Source organism: Bolinopsis microptera, chromosome 7 (assembly GCF_026151205.1).
Source record: "Bolinopsis microptera isolate Bmic1 chromosome 7, MBARI_Bmic_1.0, whole genome shotgun sequence".
Lineage (NCBI taxonomy): Eukaryota > Metazoa > Ctenophora > Tentaculata > Lobata > Bolinopsidae > Bolinopsis > Bolinopsis microptera.
Window position 1 is genome coordinate 1,274,892 of NC_087078.1, and position 27,174 is coordinate 1,302,065.

At 36.9% G+C, this 27,174-nt stretch overlaps 1 protein-coding gene and 1 long non-coding RNA gene across 2 annotated transcripts; both read right to left on the reverse strand.

Moving 5' to 3' along the window:
- Positions 1 to 1,173: 1,173 nt before the first annotated feature.
- Positions 1,174 to 10,632, reverse strand: LOC134818098 (uncharacterized). The gene is made up of 6 exons (XM_063827515.1): positions 10,478 to 10,632; positions 10,150 to 10,251; positions 9,962 to 10,043; positions 9,547 to 9,632; positions 7,336 to 7,630; positions 1,174 to 1,314 (listed from the first exon to the last, which is right to left on the reverse strand). Exons 1-6 carry the CDS (start codon positions 10,630 to 10,632, stop codon positions 1,174 to 1,176), a joined length of 861 nt encoding a protein of 286 aa, XP_063683585.1.
- Positions 10,633 to 19,104: 8,472 nt separating this feature from the next.
- On the reverse strand, positions 19,105 to 21,946 carry LOC134818356 (uncharacterized). Its single transcript, XR_010160638.1, has 3 exons — positions 21,860 to 21,946; positions 20,068 to 20,153; positions 19,105 to 19,899 (listed from the first exon to the last, which is right to left on the reverse strand). It is a non-coding gene; the product is annotated as an uncharacterized LOC134818356 (long non-coding RNA).
- Positions 21,947 to 27,174: the final 5,228 nt, after the last annotated feature.

Sequence of the window (27,174 nt, forward strand, 5' to 3'; positions counted from 1 at the left end):
GAGTAATTCTCTAATTTTCTCCATTTAATGCCATTGGCCCCCCCCACCCTACGTCATGGGGGGGGGGGGGGGGGGGGGTTGATTCGGAAACAAGCACAAATATTACCTTTCGTACTCAGGGCCTTTACACAAGATTTTCTTCTTTAAATTTTGGGCGCGCGATATTAGTGGAGCGAATGTGGGCACAATATTTGAACTTCGCTATCGTTCTGATCTCACAATTCGCTTTTCGTGTGCATTTAGCTTAAATTGGTGTGGAGAGTTTATGTCACCCTTCTGAACTAAAACAGATCAAAACTAATTGAGAACTAACTAAACCGTTACGCAAAATCCATGTTCATTTGTTTCAATATTTGATACAAATGATCATTAAATTGTAAGAGTTTGGACTGCATCAGTTTTTGTCATTCGTTCACTTAGGCATTAATTATTTTAACTAAAGTTACAACCCGAAGTGTACGTTTCTGTAGATTATATCTCCAAAGGAGATTTGATGATTTCTAATGGTTGAAATATTTATGTGACAATTGTATTTAAAAGATGTTTCTTTTGTACGATTTGACGATACGAAGGAGGAGAAAAACAAGTTGTCTAACTTTTTGAAATAAAACATCCAAGACGAGACCAGTTCATAAATATCCGGAATGCAGCCAATGCCTGAATGCCATTACCAAACGTTCACACACTACAATAGAGTTGCCATACCCCCACTACCATGACCCCTATCCCCTGTCTACTATTTCACCCACCATGTCATAAGTCGTCTTGTGTGTGTGTGTCTCACTCTCATATTAACATCCCAAAATACCATATCTTGGTTATAGCAGTGGATCTCCTCAGCATCAGCTCCTCCTTTCATGTAGTGCAGCTTTGCAGATTTATTCGTGTGATTTTACAAACCAGCGACTCGAACATTCCTTATCGTCCATCCGTTTTACGATTTTAAACGTCAGTGCCCTCTAGACCTTAGACACAAAACATACGATAATGGATAAAAACAATCATTCAGTTCACATGCCAAAGTTTCTAATTATTTCTGAATATTCAATATTCTTCCTCTCTGCTGAGTGATGTCTAGTGCACAAGAGCCATCAGTAATTCAAGTATTCCGTATTATGTCTCCTTGTCAAGATTACACCACCGGCCGCTATGACGCGATAGTCTAAGAGGACGTCATGAGACCGAGCCTTCTCCCACACGACAGGACACCAGCGAGTAAGCAGCGTGACGCTCACACAGAGACATGTAGATAGTTGGCGTTTGTTTCGAGCTCCGTTTAGGGTCTCTGACATCTTTGTCCGTTTTTACAGCCACCTGTTAATATAGTTATTTATAGAGGAACGGCTTCCGGTTTGTTCAAATGCATGATTATACAATAGAGATGCCGTCAACAGCCAAATTTCACTAATCATATTTAAACTTCAGATCAGGATTTAAAGAAATATTTGACATGTGGTTGAGTGCTTCCTGCGCTCGCAAGACAGCATAGAACGAGAGACATGCTGACCCGTTAGTAGAGCTACGTGCTACGCCGCACGCTGCACCCACTTCCTTGAGCAACGTGACTCGGGCGCGTTCCATCTTCCCCATACGCAGCCGGTGGCAGTAGTCCGCCGAGTGCGGCTATTGGTGTATACCACTGTGGTCGTTCGGGGTGCAGGTAGCGGCTCTGTTATAACCGCGGCATCACGTCCCCGTACTTCTTAAGTTTCATAGCTGCTCTCTCTTCGGCACATAACAAGCTGCTTGGTCGGTATTAACCTAAACTCGAGCGGTTGGAGAGAATCCTGCCCCAAACGGCGGGAGCCGTAAGAGCAGCCCCTTCCCAACACCCCCTGTCCAACCACCCAACCATGTTCTTCAACAAAATTGCCATGGCAAACCGCATTCGCACTGTCGGTAACCCATGAAACATGTCACTGAGGTGGATTAATGTTTGCAAAAGGTCGAACACCAAGCACAGAGAATTTAATTTAAAGGAAACACATTTGCAACATTTGCGGGGGATCTCATCAGATTCGAATTCTAAATCGAATAACAGGAGAAATATCTTACTCGCTCTAGCCCAGGCAGGGCATTCACTGTCTTCCTGGGTCTCTTCTTAATGCATTGCATCTTAGAGTGTCTCCATCATCGCAACTCCGTCTCAGAAACTCCGCATTTCGTTTTAACTGCGAACATTTTACATCACCTCTAACTCAATAGTAACTTAAAAGTTCGTTAATCAAAAACAATCTGTTGACATGCCCTGATGGCTACCCGAATGTGCTAAGTACGTTACTTGTGCTGGGACTGCCTCCATCTTGTCCATCATATCCGAAGCCTCCGGATTCTTTACCATTTCTTGTGCAATTTTCTTGCGTTTTAGCACCAGACCTGAATTTCCTCCTGTAAAAAAAAGAACGGTTCCAAAACTCGCTTAGAAAGTTTTACCGTTCCTTTCTTGGGGTTGTTTTTTCTACCTTAGCGGGTATAAATTAAACTGTTTAAATACAAACCCAAATTGTAGCGTCTCTAAAAAGTGGGGACCCGGATAGCTTTTAAACTTACCAATTGTCACCATGGCAACAGTGAGGACCACACACGATGCATTGGCTCCCTAAAATTTGAGGACTGAGTAGCTCATTATTTTCGAGCAAAGCTTATCCCCAATTCCCAATAATATTAGAAACGATTTGAAATAGAATAATAACAATAATATCTAAACAACCAAGCAGTTAAAGCTTTATCTCACTGTCAGAAGGATAATTAATCTTGTAATTGGTTAATCTTGCTTACAACACCTACTTTATCTCACTGTCAGAAGGATAATTAATCTTGTAATTGGTTAATCTTGCTTACAACACCTACTTTATCTCACTGTCAGAAGGATAATTAATCTTGTAATTGGTTAATCTTGCTTACAACACCTACTTTATCTCACTGTCAGAAGGATAATTAATCTTGTAATTGGTTAATCTTGCTTACAACACCTACTTTATCTCACTGTCAGAAGGATAATTAATCTTGTAATTGGTTAATCTTGCTTACAACACCTACTTTATCTCACTGTCAGAAGGATAATTAATCTTGTAATTGGTTAATCTTGCTTACAACACCTACTTTATCTCACTGTCAGAAGGATAATTAATCTTGTAATTGGTTAATCTTGCTTACAACACCTACTTTATCTCACTGTCAGAAGGATAATTAATCTTGTAATTGGTTAATCTTGCTTACAACACCTACTTTATCTCACTGTCAGAAGGATAATTAATCTTGTAATTGGTTAATCTTGCTTACAACACCTACTTTATCTCACTGTCAGAAGGATAATTAGGCTTGTAATTGGTTAATCTTGCTTACAACACCTACTTTATCTCACTGTCAGAAGGATAATTAATCTTGTAATTGGTTAATCTTGCTTACAACACCTACTTTATCTCACTGTCAGAAGGATAATTAATCTTGTAATTGGTTAATCTTGCTTACAACACCTACTTTATCTCACTGTCAGAAGGATAATTAATCTTGTAATTGGTTAATCTTGCTTACAACACCTACTTTATCTCACTGTCAGAAGGATAATTAATCTTGTAATTGGTTAATCTTGCTTACAACACCTACTTTATCTCACTGACAGAAGGATAATTAATCTTGTAATTGGTTAATCTTGCTTACAACACCTACTTGAACATAATGAAATAATCTACTTTAGTACTGGCACTATAGCAGTAACTTAACAACATTTATTGTAACTTAAAGTCTAAAGAGAAGATCTGCAATAATTAATATCAAATAACGGAGTAGTTCGCTGTTTATTAGTCTCATGATTGAAATACTGATATCTGGATATTATCCGGTTGGAAGAGACAAGGACAAGTGAAACAAGGAAGTTAGGAGTAAGGGCAAATTTTCGGCGTCAACGCCATCTTCAGGCTCAAATTATTTGTTATATGGACACGTTCATTTGAGTTTGAGGATATTGGTAAATATAAGTGACCCTATTAAAAGGCACAGTGTAGTTGACTTTGTCACACTATGAAATTACTTAAACCCTTGATGGTTAGGATAATCGTCTCATCCTCTAGGCTAACTTTGTCACATAACGATATCTTAATCAGGTGATAAGATATCGCTTAAATACGGCCGGCACGGAAATGGTTACATTGTCACACTATAAACATGTGACGGAGTAAATATGGACCCCTTGCTGCCGTTTTTGACCAAATTTTTGAGTGTCCAGTTGATTGGATGGGTACATATGACCATTACCTACATATTTGACGACTTTTTTCGTTAGATGGTGCATTCAGGTTTACTCTGTCACACATTAAAGAAAATATGTGATGAATGTTTAGGGCACCCTGATAAGCAATGCTGAGTAGTGTAAGTTTATTTGATGGCCTGGAAGTGCTGGGAATTGTTATTATATCATATAGTCGTAAGGAATTAAAACATAGAAGGCACAACCAAGCTTACTTTGTCACATAATCTTGATAATGTCTGAACATGTGTGAAATTGAACAAATAATGATATACCAGCTTAAACCCCTTATATTATACGTACTATGGATCAAACAACACTGCTAGTACCATGCACCAGTCACATAAATCATTATCAGGTGGTAATATGTTAACAGTGTCACAATTAAACTACCGCTACATGGTCAAAAATAGGGTAATTTAGTCACAAAAAATTATTATAACTCTGTTAGCTCCTTGCTGGCAAAATAACTAGTTTATCGAAATTTTTTTGATGATAAAGTTACATAGTATTCTAATAGAAGTATAGTTCTTCAAAATAGGGGCAAGACATGTTTACTTTGTCACATCAGTTATTATAAGAGTTAGGTAATCGTCATCAGATTAAAAGATATTTTTCGTAGTTTGGATCGATTAATACTTTAATATACCTGTAATAAAACCTATGCCAATTTTAACACACTATCTTGATACTATTGGGGCAGGGAAAGTTAATTTTGTCACATTTTTAATGTCTTTGACAAATTAATCTAAATTTAAAAAATTGAGTTCTTATGTTCTGGACAATATTCTTCCAATCGTTTCTGAAAGAATGTTGAATTCTAATAGAGTTATAGATCTTCAAAATAGGGGCAAGACATGTTTACTTTGTCACATCAGTTATTATAAGAGTTAGGTAATCGTCATCACATTAACATATATTTTTTGTAGTTTGGATTGATTTATATAGGTAATAAAGCAGCCTATGCTAATTTTTACACACTATCTTGAACTTGTTGGGGCATGAAAAGTTAATATTGTCACATTTTTAGTGACTTTGACAAATTTAACCTAAAATTGTTAAACTTAAGCTCTGATGTTCTGGACAATATTCTAATAGAGGTATAGAATATAGATCTTCAAAATAGGGGCAAGACATGTTTACTTTGTCACATCAGTTATTATAAGAGTTATTATAAGAGACTATTTCATTTTTTAATCATTGTTTTTAATCTATTTACGATTTCGTATAATTTTTTGTGACAATGTAAACATCAACTGATCTTAACTTGCATCAACTACATTGTCATCATATAAAATTTTCCCGCCTTTCAAACCAAAATCAGATATAAATTATTCGCCCAAAATTTTAAATTTCATATATTGTGACAGAATTAACCTCATTTCCCAATAACCAAGTGCCTGTATTAGCTAACTATTCAAAACAAAATATTTTAGGGCTATGCTTGGTAGAGCAACCATAAAATAATGAGTTGAAAGGATTTTTAGGACACCTCACAGTAGAATAGAGGTATGGTATCATGAGTGTGACAAAGTTACCCAAATATTGCCTTGTAACCGTTCGATCCGTGCCCATTAACCAATGTTGTATCATAATTGTTAGATTGACCTAATTTACTATATTTCAGACCAAGGAATGATAATTAGACAACTGCAGTTAACTAAGTCACACAAAATGTGACATTTGAAACATTATAGTGCCTAACAACAATAGATTTTCTTTCTGAGCGGTGCATATGGGAGTATGGGTTACGTGGCTAATGTTCAGAACTTCTGAACGTGCTAGGTTAATAGATGTCAAAATTAAGCCACTATCGTCAAAAACGCTATTATTTTTGTTTACCAATATCCTCAAACTCAAATGAACGTGTCCATATAGTAGTGTTGAAAGTATTAATACTTTCAACACTACTATATAACTTTATCTCACTGTATTAATACTTTCAACACTACTATATAACAAATAATTTGAGCCTGAAGATGGCGTTGACGCCGAAAATTTGCCCTTACTCCTAACTTCCTTGTTTCACTTGTCCTTGTCTCTTCCAACCGGATAATATCCAGATATCAGTATTGCAATAATTAAGACCAACCCAAATGTCTATCAATCCCTTATTAGGTACTCGTCTCACCAATGATCTTATTGCTCAGGATTTCAAGTTTGGTATTATACACCTCAACAACTGACGTCTTATGTTATCTAAAGGAGTTCCGTGGCAGTGCCATAGAGGCCCTTACTTAGTTCAGTGGCAGTGCCATAGAGGCCCTTACTTAGTTCCGTGGCAGTGCCATAGAGGCCCTTACTTAGTTCAGTGGCAGTGCCATAGAGGCCCTTACTTAGTTCCGTGACAGTGCCATAGAGGCCCATACTTAGTTCCGTGACAGTGCCATAGAGGCCCTTACTTAGTTCCGTGGCAGTGTCATAGAGGCCCTTACTTAGTTCCGTGGCATTGTCATAGAGGCCCTTACTTAGTTCCGTGACAGTGCCATAGAGGCCCATACTTAGTTCCGTGACAGTGACATAGAGGCCCTTACTTAGTTCAGTGGCAGTGCCATAGAGGCCCTTACTTAGTTCCGTGGCAGTGCCATAGAGGCCCTTACTTAGTTCAGTGGCAGTGCCATAGAGGCCCTTACTTAGTTCCGTGACAGTGCCATAGAGGCCCTTACTTAGTTCCGTGGCAGTGTCATAGAGGCCCTTACTTAGTTCCGTGGCATTGTCATAGAGGCCCTTACTTAGTTCCGTGACAGTGCCATAGAGGCCCATACTTAGTTCCGTGACAGTGACATAGAGGCCCTTACTTAGTTCAGTGGCAGTGCCATAGAGGCCCTTACTTAGTTCCGTGGCAGTGCCATAGAGGCCCTTACTTAGTTCAGTGGCAGTGCCATAGAGGCCCTTACTTAGTTCCGTGGCAGTGCCATAGAGACCCTTACTTAGTTCAGTGGCATTGCCATAGAGGCCCTTACTTAGTTCCGTGGCAGTTCCATAGAGGCCCTTACTTAGTTCCGTGGCAGTGCCATAGAGGCCCTTACTTAGTGGGTGAACACGAAGTTTGCCAGGAAAATAAACTAAAAGAAGAGAGAAATACTAACCCTACTCGAAGTTCTGTAATAATCAGTCTCTTCAAAGTTAGCGCCACAATTCTCAATATCTGACTGCGAGGAAGTGAAATGGGTCCGAGTCAACTTGGGGCCAGTTATAACATCGTCATCTGCACACGTGACGTCATCAGAATTAGATATGACGTCATCAGACACTACGTCACCGTGGGATAACTTGACGTTTAAAGAGGTGTGACCCTCACTCAGGTTGGAGAGCTTTGGGGAAGTGTTTAGTTTGTTGTAGCCCGAACAGTCATCTTGATCTGGAGTACCGGATAGTATCGCTCTGAAATAGACAGGATAATTAATATAATAATATTAGTATAATAATTATCATAAATAGATATTCAGCTTAATTTGGAATATAATAGTCTTTAGGGTACAGTTTACCGCATTATATTAAGGTATTTTTAAGAATCATTTTTGTCGGTAAGATCCTGTTTTATAATAATATAATAATAATAGTCTTTAGTTTTGATCTATTTTGGGATACTGTTCATTAAATTAGGGTAATTTATTGGCGCACACTTTGACATTTTAATAGATTGATCGGGAATTCAAAAAGCGTGACGTTCGATTTAATTAATAAGTAAGAGAGCATTTAAATTTTGACGTTCCGTAATCCATTCAATAAATTCCAATTTTTCATTATTTTGTTTTTCTACCGAACTTTTAGCCGTTGGTGATAGGAACTTGTGTAGATCCTCGGACAAGTGACGCAATTCTCTTGGAGGCTTGCTTAAAACATAGTTGAGATCCAACTCCTCTTTTGGGCATGTTTAAGACATGTATCCAAGGTTCCGTTTTTTTGTGTTAGTTGCTTTCCATATGTGTGGTATAAAGCACATTATTTCATAATATGCCTGTTTAGTGTTTATATTGTTAAAAGAACGTTGCCTACTATTTTATCAAAATGCAAGTACGAGTTTGTCGCTCTCAATATAAAAACCATATCAAGGTTGCCCGTAAGATAGGAGTGGGCTGTATTTTACGATGGAGCTAACACTCCTAATATGGTATAATTACACCAGCCTCCCATCTCTATTTCTATACTGGACAGGTTGATTTATCGAGAAGAACATGGAATCTTCTCGACGGAATTCAGCTTGCTAAATTTTGATGATATTTGAAAGACGATGTAATAAACAAATTGCTAAATTTTCGTGAAGCATCGAACATGAAATGTAACGTGTACTGATATACGGGCTAGTGTAATACTGAGGAGCCGTACCGTCCATAATAACGATATCGTATTTACTAAAACACTACATAACACTTCCAGTGCACTAGATATTTCTAGATCTGCCCGGACCAAATGTTTCATAAAGATCAGATTCTTCTTCAGCGTGACAAATTTAAGAATGCCCCGTTCTAAGGCTTCTTTGGCAGTCGACGAAAAGTGAGTAGTTCTACACTAGTTTTATACTTGCAGTGATGATTCGTACTAATAGTGGCCCTGGATCGTGCGTGTCACTACACTTTCTGTTGATATCTTAACATTTACAACGTGTCATCATAACTAGGCTATAATATCTATATAATGGATATTGGCCCTTGGGATTGGGAATTCAGATGAGAAGATGGGTGATGGGGTTGATTTTTTACTGTATTTTTTTAAACACATAAGATATGTCTCTCAAATAATAATAAGATGTGAACGTATTAATAGTGGTCAACGAACAGCAGTAATAACAAGCTAGCCCAATAGTACAGTAATACGTCGTTTTGCAGGATCACTGGATCGGTTTCTTATTCAGACAACCAGACCGTGAACTAAACAATTCCGCTGATTTTCAGTGCCATGAATCCTGATTCATGGCAGACTTGAAGGACGGTGGGGATTTTTGCAGGCTTTACTACTTCTAGTTTTCTACTTCTAGTTTTCCACTGCGATTAAGTCACCAAGTGAGATGATGTTTTGATATGGTTGCCAGAAATATTTAATCTTCATCTAACATAAGTGCAGCTATAACTCGAATTAATGTGATAGTTGTATGAGTTACATATTGCCCATCTCTATTTCTTGTAACTAAAGAATCAAAATTTAAAACAGAGTACAGGTAACCAGGTAACCAGGTAACCAGGTAACCAGGTAACCAGGTAACCAGGTAACCAGGTAACCAGGTAACCAGGTAACCAGGTAACCAGGTAACCAGGTAACCAGGTAACCAGGTAATCATGATTTAAAACAGAGTACAGTACCTCTCCAGAAAATCAGTCTTATCCTCAAGAGGTATTTCTTTAGCTTGGAGATGTTTCTCCGCTGACGTTGAAAAGTTAGCTAATATCTGAGGAAGGTGCTGATTAGGAGAGCGTATTGTAAATGATAAACTGAGTGGTAGAAATAAGGGAACTGAACCAACACAGTGAGCTGTAATTTCAGGGTTTAAAACTTCTGCACAAGTTGAATTTAAGGCAAACCCATCAACAACAATAAAATCAGTGCAGTTTTTAGGTCAACAGCTCAAACAAAACTCGAATGTAACTTCACGATGTTTTTTTCGTATGTATTCGAGGCTTAAAACAGAGATTTTGGTTTAAGGTAAGTGTTTGTAAACATATGAAAGATGGAAGCACATTAATTTGGCAGGTTTTAACAACTAAGATAAGGAGTTACTTCTGGTTCCAGCATTGGTGAGACAGCCCCTGATATCATGAAATAGTTGTCTTCAAACACGTGATCGTGATCTCTGTTCTTCCTGCAGGTGAGAGAGTGCTGTTTATCTATTTCGTAAAATCAAATAAATGGGAAATTCAGCAATTACAAAGTTTGCTGTATCAGTACTATACGAAAATAAAACGTACATGTCTTCAATGAACTTTGTTTCCTTGGTATCGTTAAGCTCCACTATTTGGTTATTGAGGTAGCACACTTCCTCACAAAGCTTTGTTATCAACTCGTCTTTTCTGAACGAGCTGTGTACAGTCAATATTTGGAATCAAATAACTCAACAAATGTCAAATAGTTAATTCAGTTCAGGTACCATGATCTTTTAATGATTTCATGTATTTCAGTTTGAAAATGTGACAAGTTTATTGAAATAATCAGGACTGACATTTTTATAACAGTAATAAGAGCAAGGTGACTAAAAAAGAGTAAAACACTGTACAACACAATATGGAAATATCTTACCTATGAACCACAGATTTGTCATTCCCATTTAGCTTTGGCGGAGCTGTTATGGGCCTAGGTGGCATATCCTCAATCGTTACAGTGTTTTGTTGGAAACTCTCAAATTTCTGGATTATGTTTGCTATTGTATCTGAGTGATTTTTCTCCTCGTTCATTACCTATTGAATATTAATTGGATTTGAAACATTACCGAAAGAAGATATTTTACAATAGCATTTGGAACCAATATTTTATTGAATTTTGTACAAAATTTGGTAATATCTCAATGTTATCTAATAACATCCATGTAGAGTTCGAATTCTTGTACTGGTTTGGCAAAAACAATGGCAAATCAGTAATTGACACTTAATTAACACCTAAATAATAAATATCTATGTTGTATATCATTGGTTTGATGAAACATTTCAAATTGTGAATGTTTATAAGCAACATTATGCATCTTATTAACAACATAAAATTATCTCAATAGCTTATTATTAATGGAAAAAAATACTCTAAATTAACACTGTTCAAGTGTTCATACAGAACTATGAAATAATGAACCCATGTATCAACAGATGCCTCGTATCTGAATAACATGACCTGATGTGGAACGGCCTACTACACACCTATAATATGTCTTTCCAGGCTGTAAAGCTTTAGTTTAATCGATCACATTCCTTGTGGTAGACACCACGCATCTACTTATCTCAAAATATCTTATACTATTATATAAACAGTCCAGCTTCTGTTTCTACTACTTCTTATGGGTAACCAATAACCATGGGGATTGTGAAATCAAGAAGTCCTGAATGTGGGCCTCTCCTTCTTATAAGGGATTGTACCCTCTTATTTGCTAGAAGGGACTTTTCAATTCAATACAAACCATATTCATCCGATTCAAATCAAACCACATTCTTCCAGTACACGGATATATTGGTTGGCTGCGTATATATACACAGCCAACCCTGTCATGAAATGTTACCGTAGGGTGGGAACATCAGTGTCTTGTTATTTGAGTTCACATGATAAATTCATAAATAGATGTTAGAGTAATAAGTTAATTAATAAATCTTAAAAACATGGTCAGCTGTTATGAGTATCAGCTCATGAACTTGAAAAAGAAACGAATTTCAATAAGATGATATCCACAATAAGGTACTGCAGCTCAATTAATTCTGAAAGAGCGTTTGTCCAAAGAATAATTTCATTTCAACCATCATTTCAATGAGCAGTTTAGGGATAGCCGAGCCAAAGCGCGACGGCATAATTATATACCTACATTAAGGTTTTAGATGATATATGGCCTAAAGAAACATCTCCATACAATTCGTAATTCAAGCACTAGTGCTTGTCCTATGTGCTGCGACGAAGAGGAGACTGTCTCGCACTTGCCCAAATAAGAGGGCAATATTTCCAGGACTTAAAAAAATCAAAATCAAAATATAATGACACAAACATCATCACACATCATCAAAAATATATCTACTAAAGTTTAAAAATTATCTTAAATCTATTGGCCTAGACAACCAAGTCATAAATTGATTAAAGATATGTATCCTAATTCATTGGAGATGGAGCGAGCTGGTTCCAATAATAAAATCATTAACTACCTTGATTTAAATATTAATATTTCCACAGAAGGACTAGAAATATCAGTGTATAACAAAACTGATGATTTTAATTTTCATGTTGTATCCCTTACATTTCTTCACAGTAACATCCCAACCGAGGTTGGCTACAACGTTTTTCCAAGTCAAGTTCTTAGATATGGTAATGTTTGCACTAGATTGGATATCTTTACCTCCCATCTTCACAAGATATTCAAAATTCTAATTGATAGAGGATATAGCCGTGATAGACTGATTAAAGGTATTAAACGTTGTCTGAGGAAATAAAATAACGTTTTCAGGAAGTTCGGTATTCTAGATGACCATAACATTATTAAAGAACTCCCCTGATATCTTTTGATTTTATTGAAACACGGGTACTAACTCTGCTAAACTGAAAAAATTCTGAAACTTAGGTGAATAAGTGTACAACGTGCTAAACCGAAGTTCGGACTGACCAGTGAAAATGGGCGAGCGTACCAAGTGTCATTTTAATTAGATGTTTTAGTCAGTGATTTATTATTGAAGCTTGTAATTACAATAACTAATGCTCCTGTAAATACTTTAATTAATTGTTTGTTCCGTTATTCTTTTTCCTTCCTCTTTTCCTTGTCATCCCCTTTAGTTTTAAGATTCTTGCTATAAATGGCTACAGCTAACACTATTAATGCTAAGTACCAAACAGCAAGTGGGAGATGGATCGTTGGTATACCGTTAAATCGATTTAACACCGCAATTCCAGTCGCAAGCCTGGGACCACTACTAGCATTGTCACAACATCTACAAAGCTGCCATATAGCCTGACTGACAATTTTCTCGACTGACTGACAATGTTTCTTCTTTTCCCCATTTAGAATACATAGATTAGTACATTTTAGCTTATGATTAATATTATATTTTTATCTATAGTTTACCTAGATTAAAACGAATCTAATTTACATACTTTCAACTACTATATAAGTTGATAAAGCGTTTTTTAGCAACACTATTACCTCTCCATCGATGGTATACAACACGTCTCCACTATTGTCAACTTCGCAAACCTTTACGGATGTTACTTGTCTAAATTTCTTCGAAGTAGTGCGCGCCGCTTTCTTCTAGAAATGCCCGATGGCAAATGCTACGAAGTAGCGCGCGCCGGGCCAGACCATTAACAATGGTCAACGCAAACCGCACCAAACACGTTATTGTGCCCGAGGAGCTGGACTGTAGACCAGACCGGTGTGACATAACGACTACCCAATACTCTTGTGTCGTCAACTTTTTCTTCCACAGTCCAAACCCAGCTGACGCTTAAGCGTTCATTTATGACATATTTCCCCTCGCGCGCGAAAAGTGGCATGCAACGTATGTCAAGGCCAAAGTACAAAAACTGCTGCTCACTGCTGCTCACTCCTGCTATGAACTGCTCATGCTGCTAATATAACTGCTGCTAACTGCTGCTAACTACTGCTAACTGCTCACGACGGGACCACTGGAAGCGCATTGCACTAGAGATTTTTCGCGCGCTGAGTGTTGCCAGGCAAATATTTCATCATGATTCCCATTGGCTTCCAGCTCTATCTTTACTTGGCATATTTGCTCTAACCAGAGCCCTCTCGCTTGCAGTAGCGCGCGACCGCAGTACGCGTAGGCACATGGCTATGTGAATTGGCATATCATTAGTTCATGTTTCAGTTTTAAAGAGAATCCTTTGTTCTGCATCCCAGTATAAATTTTATCAGTTAACTTTTTGATGAAGTTGACTATCAAATGTGCGTAAAGTAATCAGTTTTCGACAGACCACTGCAAGAGAACTTCATTTTTATCCTACCCAAAAAACTGAGAATATATTGGAAATCATCTCAACTTTATGTGTGCAAATTTTCAGAATGGCTCGACAAGATGGTTTCGAGATAGAGATGATCAAACACGATGTATCTGTGTTATTTTAATGGCGCAGTTTATATCTCCGCCAAAAGCAAATTTGTAAGCACTCACGCGCATTATATCCAAATGTGAGTTTAAATTTTCGCATTGGATGGTTGCGCATTAGATGGTTACTATGCCGCGCCCTGCGCTGCAGCATTACAATTTATTCCATCAATTGAGACCTTCGCCCCGCATTTAAGCTACTCGTCTGACATCAATTATTCTGTCTTATTTTGTTCCATTTTAAACTGTACGATTAATTGTGAGTGTGTTTTATATACATTTGAGTTCACAGTTGTGAACTTTACTTTCAGTATTTTATGTGACAGAGATTAGTTTAACTAATATTTGCTTCTCCTAAATCAGCTTATTTTTAAACATTTGATCAATTATTCTGTCTTATTTTGTTCCATTTTAAACTGTACGATCAGTTGTGTATGAAAATTATAATGATTGTCACGAGATGTTTGATCTAGTTATTAGAGTTGAGCTAATTCTAGTCCTTGTTATGACAGTATTAAAACTGTAATAATTGTCACGAGATGTTTGATCTAGTTATTAGAGTTGAGATATTCCTAGTCTTTGTTATGACAGTATTAAAACTACAATAGTTGTCACGAGATGTTTGATCAAGTGGCTAGAGTTGAGCTATTCCTAGTCCTTGTTATGACAGTATTAAAACTACAATAGTTGTCACGAGATGTTTGATCTAGTTATTAGAGTTGAGCTATTCCTAGTCCTTGTTATGACAGTATCAAAACTACAATAGTTGTCACGAGATGTTTGATCTAGTTATTAGAGTTGAGCTATTCCTAGTCCTTGTTATGACAGTATTAAAACTACAATAATTGTCACGAGATGTTTGATCTAGTTATTAGAGTTGAGCTATTCCTAGTTCTTGCTATGATGGTATTAAAACTACAATAGTTGTCACGAGATGTTTGATCTAGTTATAAGAGTTGAGCTATTCCTAGTTCTTGCTATGACAGTATTAAAACTGTAATAATTGTCACGAGATGTTAGATCTAGTTAGTTGAGTTGAGCTATTCCTAGTTCTTGCTATGACAGTATTAAAACTACAATAGTTGTCACGAGATGTTTGATCTAGTGGCTAGAGTTGAGCTATTCCTAGTCCTTGTTATGACAGTATTAAAACTACAATAGATGTCACGAGATGTTTGATCTAGTTATTAGAGTTGAGCTATTCCTAATTCTTGCTATGACAGTATTAAAACTACAATAATTGTCACGAGATGTTTGATCTAGTGGCTAGAGTTGAGATATTCCTAGTCCTTGTTATGACAGTATTAAAACTACAATAATTGTCACGAGATGTTTGATCTAGTTATTAGAGTTGAGCTATTCCTAGTCCTTGTTATGACAGTATTAAAACTACAATAGTTGTCACGAGATGTTTGATCTAGTTATTAGAGTTGAGCTATTCCTAGTCCTTGTTATGACAGTATTAAAACTACAATAATTGTCACGAGATGTTTGATCTAGTGGCTAGAGTTGAGATATTCCTAGTCCTTGTTATGACAGTATTAAAACTACAATAATTGTCACGAGATGTTTGATCTAGTTATTAGAGTTGAGCTATTCCTAGTCCTTGTTATGACAGTATTAAAACTACAATAGTTGTCACGAGATGTTTGATCTAGTTATTAGAGTTGAGCTATTCCTAGTCTTGTTATGACAGTATTAAAACTGTAATAATTGTCACGAGATGTTTGATCTAGTTATTAGAGTTGAGCTATTCCTAGTCCTTGCTATGACAATTGACAGTATTAAAACTACAATAGTTGTCACGAGAAGTTTGATCTAGTGGCTAGAGTTGAGCTATTCCTAGTTCTTGCTATGACAGTATTATAACTACAATAGTTGTCATGAGATGTTTGATCTAGTTATTAGAGTTGAGCTATCCCTAGTCCTTGTTATGACAGTATTAAAACTACAATAGTTATAGTTGTCACGAGATGTTTCATCTAGTTATTAGAGTTGAGCTATTCCTAGTCCTTGCTATGACAGTATTAAGACTACAATAGTTGTCACGAGATGTTTGATCTAGTGGCTAGAGTTGAGCTATTCCTAGTCCTTGCTATGACAGTATTAAAACTACAATAGTTGTCACGAGATGTTTGATCTAGTGGCTAGAATTACTGTCATAGCAAGGACTAGGAATAGCTCAACTCTAATAACTAGATCAAACATCTCGTGACAACTATTGTAGTTTTAATACTGTCATAACAAGGACTAGAAATATCTCAACTCTAACAACTAGATCAAACATCTCGTGACAACTATTGTAGTTTTAATACTGTCATAACAAGGACTAGAAATATCTCAACTCTAACAACTAGATCAAACATCTCGTGACAACTATTGTAGTTTTAATACTGTCATAACAAGGACTAGAAATATCTCAACTCTAACAACTAGATCAAACATCTCGTGACAATTATTACAGTTTTAATACTGTCATAGCAAGGACTAGGAATAGCTCAACTCTAGCCACTAGATCAAACATCTCGTGACAATTATTACAGTTTTAATACTGTCATAACAAGGACTAGGAATAGCTCAACTCTAACAACTAGATCAAACATCTCGTGACAACTATTGTAATTTTAATACTGTCATAGCAAGGACTAGGAATAGCTCAACTCTAGCTACTAGATCAAACATCTCGTGACAACTATTGTAGTTTTAATACTGTCATAACAAGGACTAGGAATAGCTCAACTCTAATAACTAGATCAAACATCTCGTGACAATTATTACAGTTTTAATACTGTCATAACAAGGACTAGGAATAGCTCAACTCTAATAACTAGATCAAACATCTCGTGACAATTATTACAGTTTTAATACTGTCATAGCAAGGACTAGGAATAGCTCAACTCTAATAACTAGATCAAACATCTCGTGACAACTATTGTAGTTTTAATACTGTCATAACAAGGACTAGGAATAGCTCAACTCTAATAACTAGATCAAACATCTCGTGACAATTATTACAGTTTTAATACTGTCATAGCAAGGACTAGGAATAGCTCAACTCTAGCCACTAGATCAAACATCTCGTGACAACTATTGTAGTTTTAATACTGTCATAGCAAGGACTAGGAATAGCTCAACTCTAATAACTAGATCAAACATCTCGTGACAACTATTGTAGTTTTAATACTGTCATAACAAGGACTAGGAATAGCTCAACTCTAATAACTAGATCAAACATCTCGTGACAACTATTGTAGTTTTAATACTGTCATAGCAAGGACTAGGAATAGCTCAACTCTAATCACTAGATCAAACATCTCGTGACAACTATTGTAGTTTTAATACTGTCATAACAAGGACTAGGAATAGCTCAACTCTAATAAATTCTATTCGTTGTTATGACAATAATATAACTCAGAATGTTAACAAGTTTTTGAAAAGACTGTAGAAGAAGATATCATGCCTCATTCGTTGGAGTTCTCAGACCCGTCGACACTCTACTGCACAGCCACAATTTCTAAGAAGAGGGTTGACTTCCTCAAAATGGGAAACAGGAGAAAAAGCTACAGACCATCAAGGCAGAATTAAAAGAATCATTTACCTAATACTTTTTAACAGTCACAGAGTTTTATAATAAAACTTTGTAAGAATTTTGATCGTTCTTAAAGTTGTGTTTTGTTAACATCATATTTTGTATTTCTCGACTCAAAAAAAGCATTATTATATATAACAAACGAATCTTTTATCATTAAAGCATTTCATGCTTTACTGCCGGTTTACTATACGACTGAAGTGCACAATTGTATGGAAAAGTAAATTTATTCTCAATAATACGGGAGGAGGTGTTCTAACCAAATTGTACTAATATCACCCCGTAGGTATACCAGTACCGGTACACCGTAGGTACCGGTTTATTCTCTACTAAATATCGCCCATGTATAATATCGTCTCGCCATGCTATTAATGTGCCAAGTTCGAATTCGGTTTCTTGCACTTTACTTATATAATATTTTGCTTCCTTTAAACTGGTATGTTAGGAAGCAAAAGAGGCTGTTTAATGTAACTTCAGGAAGGCGCGACTGTGAAAATAGTTGAGAAAACTACGCGCATTAATGCTAAAATGTGATGCTTTTGGCGGAGATATAAACTGCGCCTATTTTAATACATTCGCGTGCAATTTTTAACGCCAATTGTAAGATGTAAGCATTGAACGCCAATTGTAAGCATTGAAAATATTAGAGATTTGATAGAATAGTGCATTGTAACAGAATATAATAACACATAGTATTAGTAAGATTAGTTACCACAATAGCTCGATCATGAGATCAGTGGACTGTTTGGATGCTTTCAATGTGAGTAGTAAGCTGGGTGTGGGTTCGAAGCTCACCGGGGGTTGAAATCGAAGATTTCAAATCGAAGATTTCAAATCCCGGTGAGCTTCGAACCCACACCCAGCTTAATGTTTTTGCTTTATCCATTAAGTTTATAAATATAAGATATCATTGAGATAAACAAATTAGGGTATTAGTTAGATTAAAACACTACCACAAATATAATACTCCATCATTCACTTTATTACTGAGTACTGACACGTAATAAAGTTGACTATAAAATGTGCGTAAAGTAATCAGTTTTCGACAGACCACTGCAAGAGAACCTCATTATTAGCCCTCCCAGAAAACTCAGAAGATATTGGACATCATCTTAACTTTATGTGTGCAAATTTCCAGAATGGCACGACAGAATGGTTTAGAGATAGAGATGATCAAAGACGATGTTTCTGTGTTATTGTAATACATTCGCGTGCAATTTTGAACGCCAATCTTAACAATATAACAATTGAAAATGTTATCAGTTTGATCGAATAGTGCATTGTAGCACAATATAATAACACATAGTATCAAAATGACCAGTTACCACAATGGCTCGGTCATGACAGCAAAAGACTAATCCTATATATTGACACATGCAATAAGTAAACTCAGTGTGGGTTCGAGTCTGACCAGGGTTAAATTCTACGATTTCAAAGATTTCGAGGATTTCAACACCTGGCCAGACTCAAACCCACATCTGGTCGAATGCTTTTGCTTTATCTATATTATTTATAAATATAAGTTAAATACAATATCTTATTGAGATAAACAAATAAAGTCAGTAGTTAGATTAATACACGAACACAGATATAATCATTGACATTATTACTAACACGTAATTTGCCATAACTCCGGATTGGAAATATGTTCCCAAGGCCCAATTATTCTCAAACCCCATCGATATTGAAAGTCTGAAAATAATTCAAAACTACCACTACTTACTCTCATTCTGTTGAACAATCAGTAAGAAGAGTTTTGATGATTAAATGTGAATCCTATCTCAGAAAATGGATTCCATGATGCGTTTGATATTGGTTACGCGAACCAGGATTTGCTCCTTGATGAGCATTGTAGCGTTTCCCTTCAAAAAGCAATACTGGCCAGTGCGAAAAGCCTGCTGGCTTTGGATCAATTCATTATATTATATTCGACCGACCATATCATGCATATTCAAATTTTAACTCTTAACTGACATTGATTGCTTTTTTTACAATTCATAGATTTTACATTCGCGCCTTCCGTAAAGTAGAGCAAGATTCTGAAATTTCAGCAGGCAAACTGGACTTTTATCAATGTTGTTGAAAGAGTTTCTAAAGATGATCAAGAAAGTTACTGAAACGATTCCGTCTATCCTACATAACAGTCTATCTTACATAACAGTATTTTAGGCCTCGTTTGCAAAATTTTAGCGCACAGAATTAAACCAAGTTCTGCTGTGTTGCGAGCAGCGATAGAAGGAAGTTTTCTCCAACAGTTGAAGAGCGAGGGCCAGGGGTAGTGTGAACGAGTTCATCAGTTCATTCTTTTCTTTTGTGGCAGAATTAACTCCCTGTCAAAGATTAATAATGTGAAACGAATTTGAAACATAACCTCAGCAAGTCGTGAGTTGTGTCAAAATTGTATGATAGATAATAATCTCAGAACTTTCTAAATCTTAATAACATTTTTTCATCAGCATTGGCAAATAATTGGCAATAGTAATTTTGCTTCAACTTACATTTGTTCTCGGAGAAGGAATGTTACACTTTTACATGGTCCTGGCCTGATCGGCAATACTATTCGCTACTTTTCAGGATTTAATCCCTGAAATTTTGTACAATGCTAGCAGGAATTACGAAATCTATTCGAAGGTTATTTAGTTTGTTCCTCAAACCGCTCCACAAAATACTCCACAACTCCCTCTCTACTTCTCCCGCTTCCCCATCAACATTTCACTACCACTCCTCCCCCGCCCCCGAAGAGGAAAGGTCACCATTTCTACTCACACTCACAACACAGCACTCAGTCTTGGTCCAAGAAAGCAAAAGATGATTTACTCGCTACGGTACAGGAGAATATTTCTGCAATGGCCATCAATCTACGTTGGAAAGAGTTATTTGCTAACACTCAACCGACACTCTCAACAAACATTTGAAGTAGACTTACACCTGTGCTCCACGTCTAGTAGACCAGAGAAATCTGGGCCAAGACTTCTGAAATAGAGGAGATACCACATCAAGAGGATTAATACAAGCTTCTTTTAGCTTATTTAATCTTTTTGCCATCTCCAAAAATAAGTGGCTGTTATGATTTCTTTTCACTGTCGCTAAACGTGTAAACAATTTTATAGATATTCATGCCATACAATTGCAGTACCTACCTATTGAACCTATGAAAGTATTTTTACCTATCAGCAGTAAAATCGGGGGGGGGGGGGGGGGGGGGGGGGGGGGGGGAGGCGGGGGGGGGGGGGCATAGAAAGCCCACTAGAGGATAGCATTAAGATGCTTTGCTTACCTCTGGGATGAGGGGGGGTTTGTCGGGGACAACAGTGTGAATTGTGGAGGACGGTGGTGGTAATGATATGAATGGGAATACCGCGCTTTGGTACCAGATGAGATTATAAATCAGTTAGGCAAGGCTGCATAAGTAATGTGTTAATGCGCTAAGTTACGCCAGTCTGATCCAGTTCTTCTGGTACTATTAAGCGTTTGGTGCGGTTGTGAAGTTGACGATTGTGGTAATGTGGTGGTTGTCGAATATGTCGTTGACCGAGAGGTAGTAGTCATCAGTCAAGGGATCATGTATTAACTGTTTTTAGGATAATAATTAGACACCCACCCCCTTTTACCGGCTTTTGTGGTACTAACTGTTGAGAAATCACTGTACTATGTCTTGGTTTATAAAATAAGATACCCACCCAGAATTGCTTTAAACAGCTCATTAAATATGACTTTTTATGTTTTAAAAGGATCCGATATTGAATGTAAACATGAAACTAACAGTTGAGATATCTATGCTTAATTAAAAACATACACTAACACACGCCCACATGTTTACAGATTACAATTACACACATGGCATGTATGTAATGTGTACTATACATATCACACATCATTTAAGAACCAGTAGTTGAAATACATTTTAAAATAAATTAAACACTGCACCTTCTCAAACGGAAAAGTCAACAAAGCCAAAGGCCACTTTTTAAAATTATACAAAAGATCAATCGCACTCTGTTTAATAAATTATATCTTAATTTACTAACTGTTTTTGGGCAAATTAGACCTAAAACTCACTATTTAGTAGCATACAGTACAAACTGTTTTTCTGGGAAATGAGCAGCAGATCCACCACTTAGTACAAAAGTACTAACTGTGTTTTGGAAGAATATATGACACACCACCCCAACGTCACGTACAGTTAACAGTACTCAGTACCTGATCCCGGGGTCCCCCCTCCTCCCCGGTAAAATATGACCAATATTTCTTTATCTAAGGACGTATTTAAAATAGTATTACAGTACTTACTAAACGGTGTGTGTCAGAGGGAGTTGTAAGGGCTATCAAACTAGGAATTTTAAGATGTTGCACAGATTTGTATTTCTGAGTTCTCCAGTCACCTCTATTTCAGTCAGTACAATCTCTCTCTCTCTCTCTCTATTCTACGATTTTGGTATCATTAGCACAACAAATAACAATGTAGCCATTACAGCAGCTAGCGACAAGTAAGTTTATCCTAAAAGTAACGAAGCACATGCTCATTTAAAAACCTTCATTTACTGAGAATATGATCAAGCTTATTAGTAAAGATACAATAAGTATTATAAGCGTGGCTTGCCTCAAATTAAATAGATCAGAAGATAACTATAAAACTGATCATGATTAGAACAAAAACAACATAGTGCTTGGTCGTTGTTTTAAAGTTTGAAAACAGTGCATGTGGCCTTCCATCAAGAACACGGAATTATGTGATCATACAAGAAAGACAGATCTTAATAATATTTAACATCATTTGCATCAGGCTTAGTTGTTTTGAAATAAATTACCTCATACAGCTGAAGACCAACAATGATTGGAGAGGAGGAAAAAATATCAAACAGAATAATCATATGTATTGTGAGCCAACCAGGGGTAGATGAGGCAACCATCTCTCAACGGTTTTGACATCATCGAAATCATCTTACCGTCATCTGAATATTTAATTATCTCAATTATTACATTAGCCAGTTGCAGTATAGTAAATTAGCCAGATGCTTAGCAATGCGCATAAATGTGCTCAGTGCATTCTTGGAATTTTCACATGTTTTATTTCAGCCCGACAATGAAAATAATATCAGATCAGTGGTACTTAGATCGAATCCAAATAAAATCAACAAAGTGGCCGCTTTTTATGCACAATTTTTAAAAAAATGTATATTTGGATTATTCATATGTGCACAGATAACTGCATCAAGGTAATGATAATAATAATCCTATACATTTGCATAATTGAAACAATTATGGCCCTTATTGTGGGCAGAATATGTGTTTTCGTTGAAGTGTCCTGGTATAAAACTTATCTGAGTGACTGCATAGGGATAAATACTAGGACCTACTAAACTCAAAAACAAAATGCAGCCACCTAATTAAGATACTGAATTATTTACTTCACTTTAATTATGATGGCCAAACGTGACAAGCTTGTATCTAAACAAATAAAAACATGATCAATGATATGACATACATGTAGCGCGTGGTCAAGCGCAACTAGCAGAGGCCAAACGGAATAGAAATAGCGCAGTGCTTTTTCAACAGTCCCATTATGTCACAGTTAATTATCAATAAAATAACTGACCACTGATCAGCCCTACATGACAAACACCCAACACTCATACTTTAATCAGAAACACTCACTGAGTGAAAAATGTAATACCTGGGAACAAGAAATTTGGGATACATAACATTTTGATGCATAAGTGCATCCCTTTCTGATCTTCTGGATCAATTTTACAAAATTCAGAGAACAATTCCAACACTATACCGGTTTTACATATACAACTAATAGAATTCTAAGGATAAACACAAAATCTATCTTTCTAATTGCTATGGTAATTGTTAAATAGCAAACATTTCGGGGTTGATTCATACTCTGCACTGCTTACAGTTTCATTTTAATAGAAATTTGAGTAATAATGCCTGTAACAATGTTTTAATAAATCATAGTGTGTTAAAGGATACAAATGGAGTGATGTGCTTTATGGCTACATCATTGAGTGCATTGAGTTATGTAACCTAAAAGGTGTCCAGTTTTGGATTGGGAATTGAGTGGGGCAGTATCTGTGCAGCCCTAAAACCAAGAGTAGACTTGGTTGTGGGGCTGCACAGATACTTCCCATGTATATAGAACTATGATCATAATAAACTACTTTTAGGATAAGAGTGAGAAATAGTGAAACAAACTTTTTAGTGAAACAAATTTAAAATAATGCAAGGGTAGGGGTAACAGATAGTTATTATGACTTTAGGAACCTTAACCTTATTCCTAACCAAACTGTTGTGTACTCAATTTAAATGTCTAACTAGCCTTTAATAATGGTGGGTTGTCTTGGATACTGCATTTCCAACTTGGTGCACGCCAGGTTTAAAATAAAATTATTTCCCTCACTTGCTTGGATTAGATTGGCTCACTCCAATGTTAAGACTGCGTCGTCACCAATAACCAGTAGATTCATCATACATGAACTGTAGGCACCTAAATTGAATTGATTAGAATAGATTTCGTTTTCCCTAATAGAAGTTTCGATAGTAAATAAAAGGAAAAATGTGTCAAAATGGTATTTAATATACATTCAATTAAATCAAGTGATGCGATTGGCAGAGCACAATCAAATTTTTAGTGTCTGCAATTGGCAGAGCACAATATTTTAAATCTTTAACAATCTAATATATAAAAGTTTCAAAACGCATGATCTGCTCCATTATTTATACTCCATTAAAGGGGCAGGGATGAGATTGTAGGAGACTTCTGATAGATGGATCTCATGTTTGGTGTCCACCTTCTTTCCCCGGTACTTAATTAAAAGAATATCCATTTGAGCATATATATTTTTACAACTGGTCAAAATATGGGCAAAAAGAAACAATAAACATATAATAACATTTATTGGAATGCGAGAATTTGTATTGTGGCAGGTGGGTGATTTAAGTGCTCCAAGAAATAATTTTACTTTACAATAGGCAATGATGAGTGGCAGGATTTTGTAGCCCACTAATAAACATTCATCTTCAAATCTTTCGAAAATGGCATTATCTCATAGAGCAATATATTCTTGGTTTAAAAAGACAACAAAGAAATTTTCAAAAGAAGCCTATAGAAGAAATTCTGCTTGTGTGCTTGTAAGAAATATCAATCATCTATACGATGGGAGTTGGGACATAAGATTAAAGGCTCATAATGTTAAGTTATAGAAGTCAAGCACATTGATGCATTTGGGACAAGCCATTAGAACTCACTGTACGGCCTCAAGTAGGAAAAATTGTGTGCTTCGTCATGGAGATGGTATGTGAGAATTCATAGACCTGTGATCTACAACAATCATTATGTTACCAATGATTTGAATATCTTTGAAAGTGTCAGATCGAGGATTCAATGAAATCTTATTTGGAGATTTTCACTTTATATCAAAGAATAGGTGATATGATGTTCTATTATATTCTTCATATATGTATTTACAAAAGGTCGTGAGCATACAGTCTCAAATCTACAAACATCATTTCCGAAACTTGTGGACGATCTCAAATTTAAAGCTGGAAAAATATCAGCCAACAATACAATTTGCTTAAATAGTAAAGAATACGAAAGTTAACATCAAACTAGGCGGTTTGTTTGCTCATAAGTAGTCATTTCTTCTGCATTAGAATTAGCGCTCGATGCATCAGGCTATCTATCTATGCATAACAATAAAAATGTATACAAGCTATATTAAAATGACTTTAGATGCATCAATTACCAAATAATTAATTGTTTCAAAATTTATATACTGTGGTCGTTACGTCGATTTTTTAATTCAAACATGGAATGGGTAGCGCATGGTCGCGCGCGCAACAATAAGGTCGCATTTGTGATTTCAATATTTTAAATGACGTACGCGTAACGCGCGGACGCAAGCGCGACTAGCAGCGCCAAACGGGATAGAAAATAACGCGGCTCTATTCAACGTGGTCCCATCGTGCTGCTGCTAACCACTGCTCATGCTAACTGCTGCGCGGTGCTCAGCCTGTGGCTGTCATTTCACCGTTTATAAAAGATGTCAATTCTTTACAGCGATCAGCGCGCGGCTCAATTTAATTATAATTATGATTATACATTTTTGTTGACATACGTTGCATGCCACTTTTCGATATTTGGTCCACCTAACCATGTGCTTTCGCGCCACTGCGGGCGCGCTTGTTTCACAAGTCTTGAGGCGGGCGCGCGCTACTGCTAGCGCAAGGGCTCTGGATAGAGCAAGATATTTGGGATACGTAACATGTATCAACATTTTTGGAGAGGCTGGGTCTGGGTGGCCCACGAAAGGATAGTATGTGGATGCTTTGCCTACCTCTAGGGCTATGGCAGTCCTATGGGAGGATGCCGAAGGAATCAAAATGTATAATCAATAATAGAGGATGATGGTAAGTGTTATGTTGACATACGTTGCATGCCACTTTTCGCGCGCGAAGCGCGCGCCGCCGAAGGCGGAAAATAATATCTCTGATATTTGGATACGAAACATGTATCAACTTTGGCCCTTTTGTGTACGTTGGTGGATGTTACTCATATTTAAATTTTTGAATGTTGAAGTTATAGTGCGCGCCGCTTTCTTTTCGAAATATTATTGACCCGAGACAATTGTTACGAAGTAGCGTGCGCTGTTGACCATTGTTAATGATCAGGCCCGGCGCGGCCATAACATTTCGAGAAGAAAGCGGCGCGCGCTACTTCGAAGAAATTTAGACGAGTAACATCCGTCAACGTGCGCTGGGTCAGTCGTTTAATTGCTCTAACCAGAGCCCTCTCGCTTGCATGCAGTAGCGTGCGACCGCCGAAACAAGCGCGTCACGCAGTACGCGTATACACATAGCTATGTGAAGTCGTTTAACAATGGCCAACACAATAGTGCGTCCACGGTAGTATTTAATATTAGCCTGTACTGCTTCAATAAAATCAAAAATGTGACCTCCAGATCAGTAAAATTAGGTGCGCTGGGAGAGCTGCATAGAGTCCACTAATTGTAGGTTTACAACCTACCAGGACGCGCGCCGAGTTTGGAGTTGGACTCGTCGACGGTCCAATATATGGAACAGATATTTTACGAGTATCACCCGTTAAAGAGTCCACTAGTATTTTATATTAGCCCAATAAAGTGTGACCTCCAGATCAGTAAAATTAGGTGCGCTGCAAGAGCTGCATAGAGTCCACTAGTATTTTATATTAGCCCAATAAAGTGTGACCTCCAGATCAGTAAAATTAGGTGCGCTGCAAGAGCTGCATAGAGTCCACTAGTATTTTATATTAGCCCAATAAAGTGTGACCTCCAGATCAGTAAAATTAGGTGCGCTGCAAGAGCTGCATAGAGTCCACTAGTATTTTATATTAGCTCAATAAAGTGTGACCTCCAGATCAGTAAAATTAGGTGCGCTGGGAGAGCTGCATAGAGTCCACTAGTATTTTATATTAGCTCAATAAAGTGTGACCTCCAGATCAGTAAAATTAGGTGCGCTGCAAGAGCTGCATAGAGTCCACTAGTATTTTATATTAGCTCAATAAAGTGTGACCTCCAGATCAGTAAAATTAGGTGCGCTGGGAGAGCTGCATAGAGTCC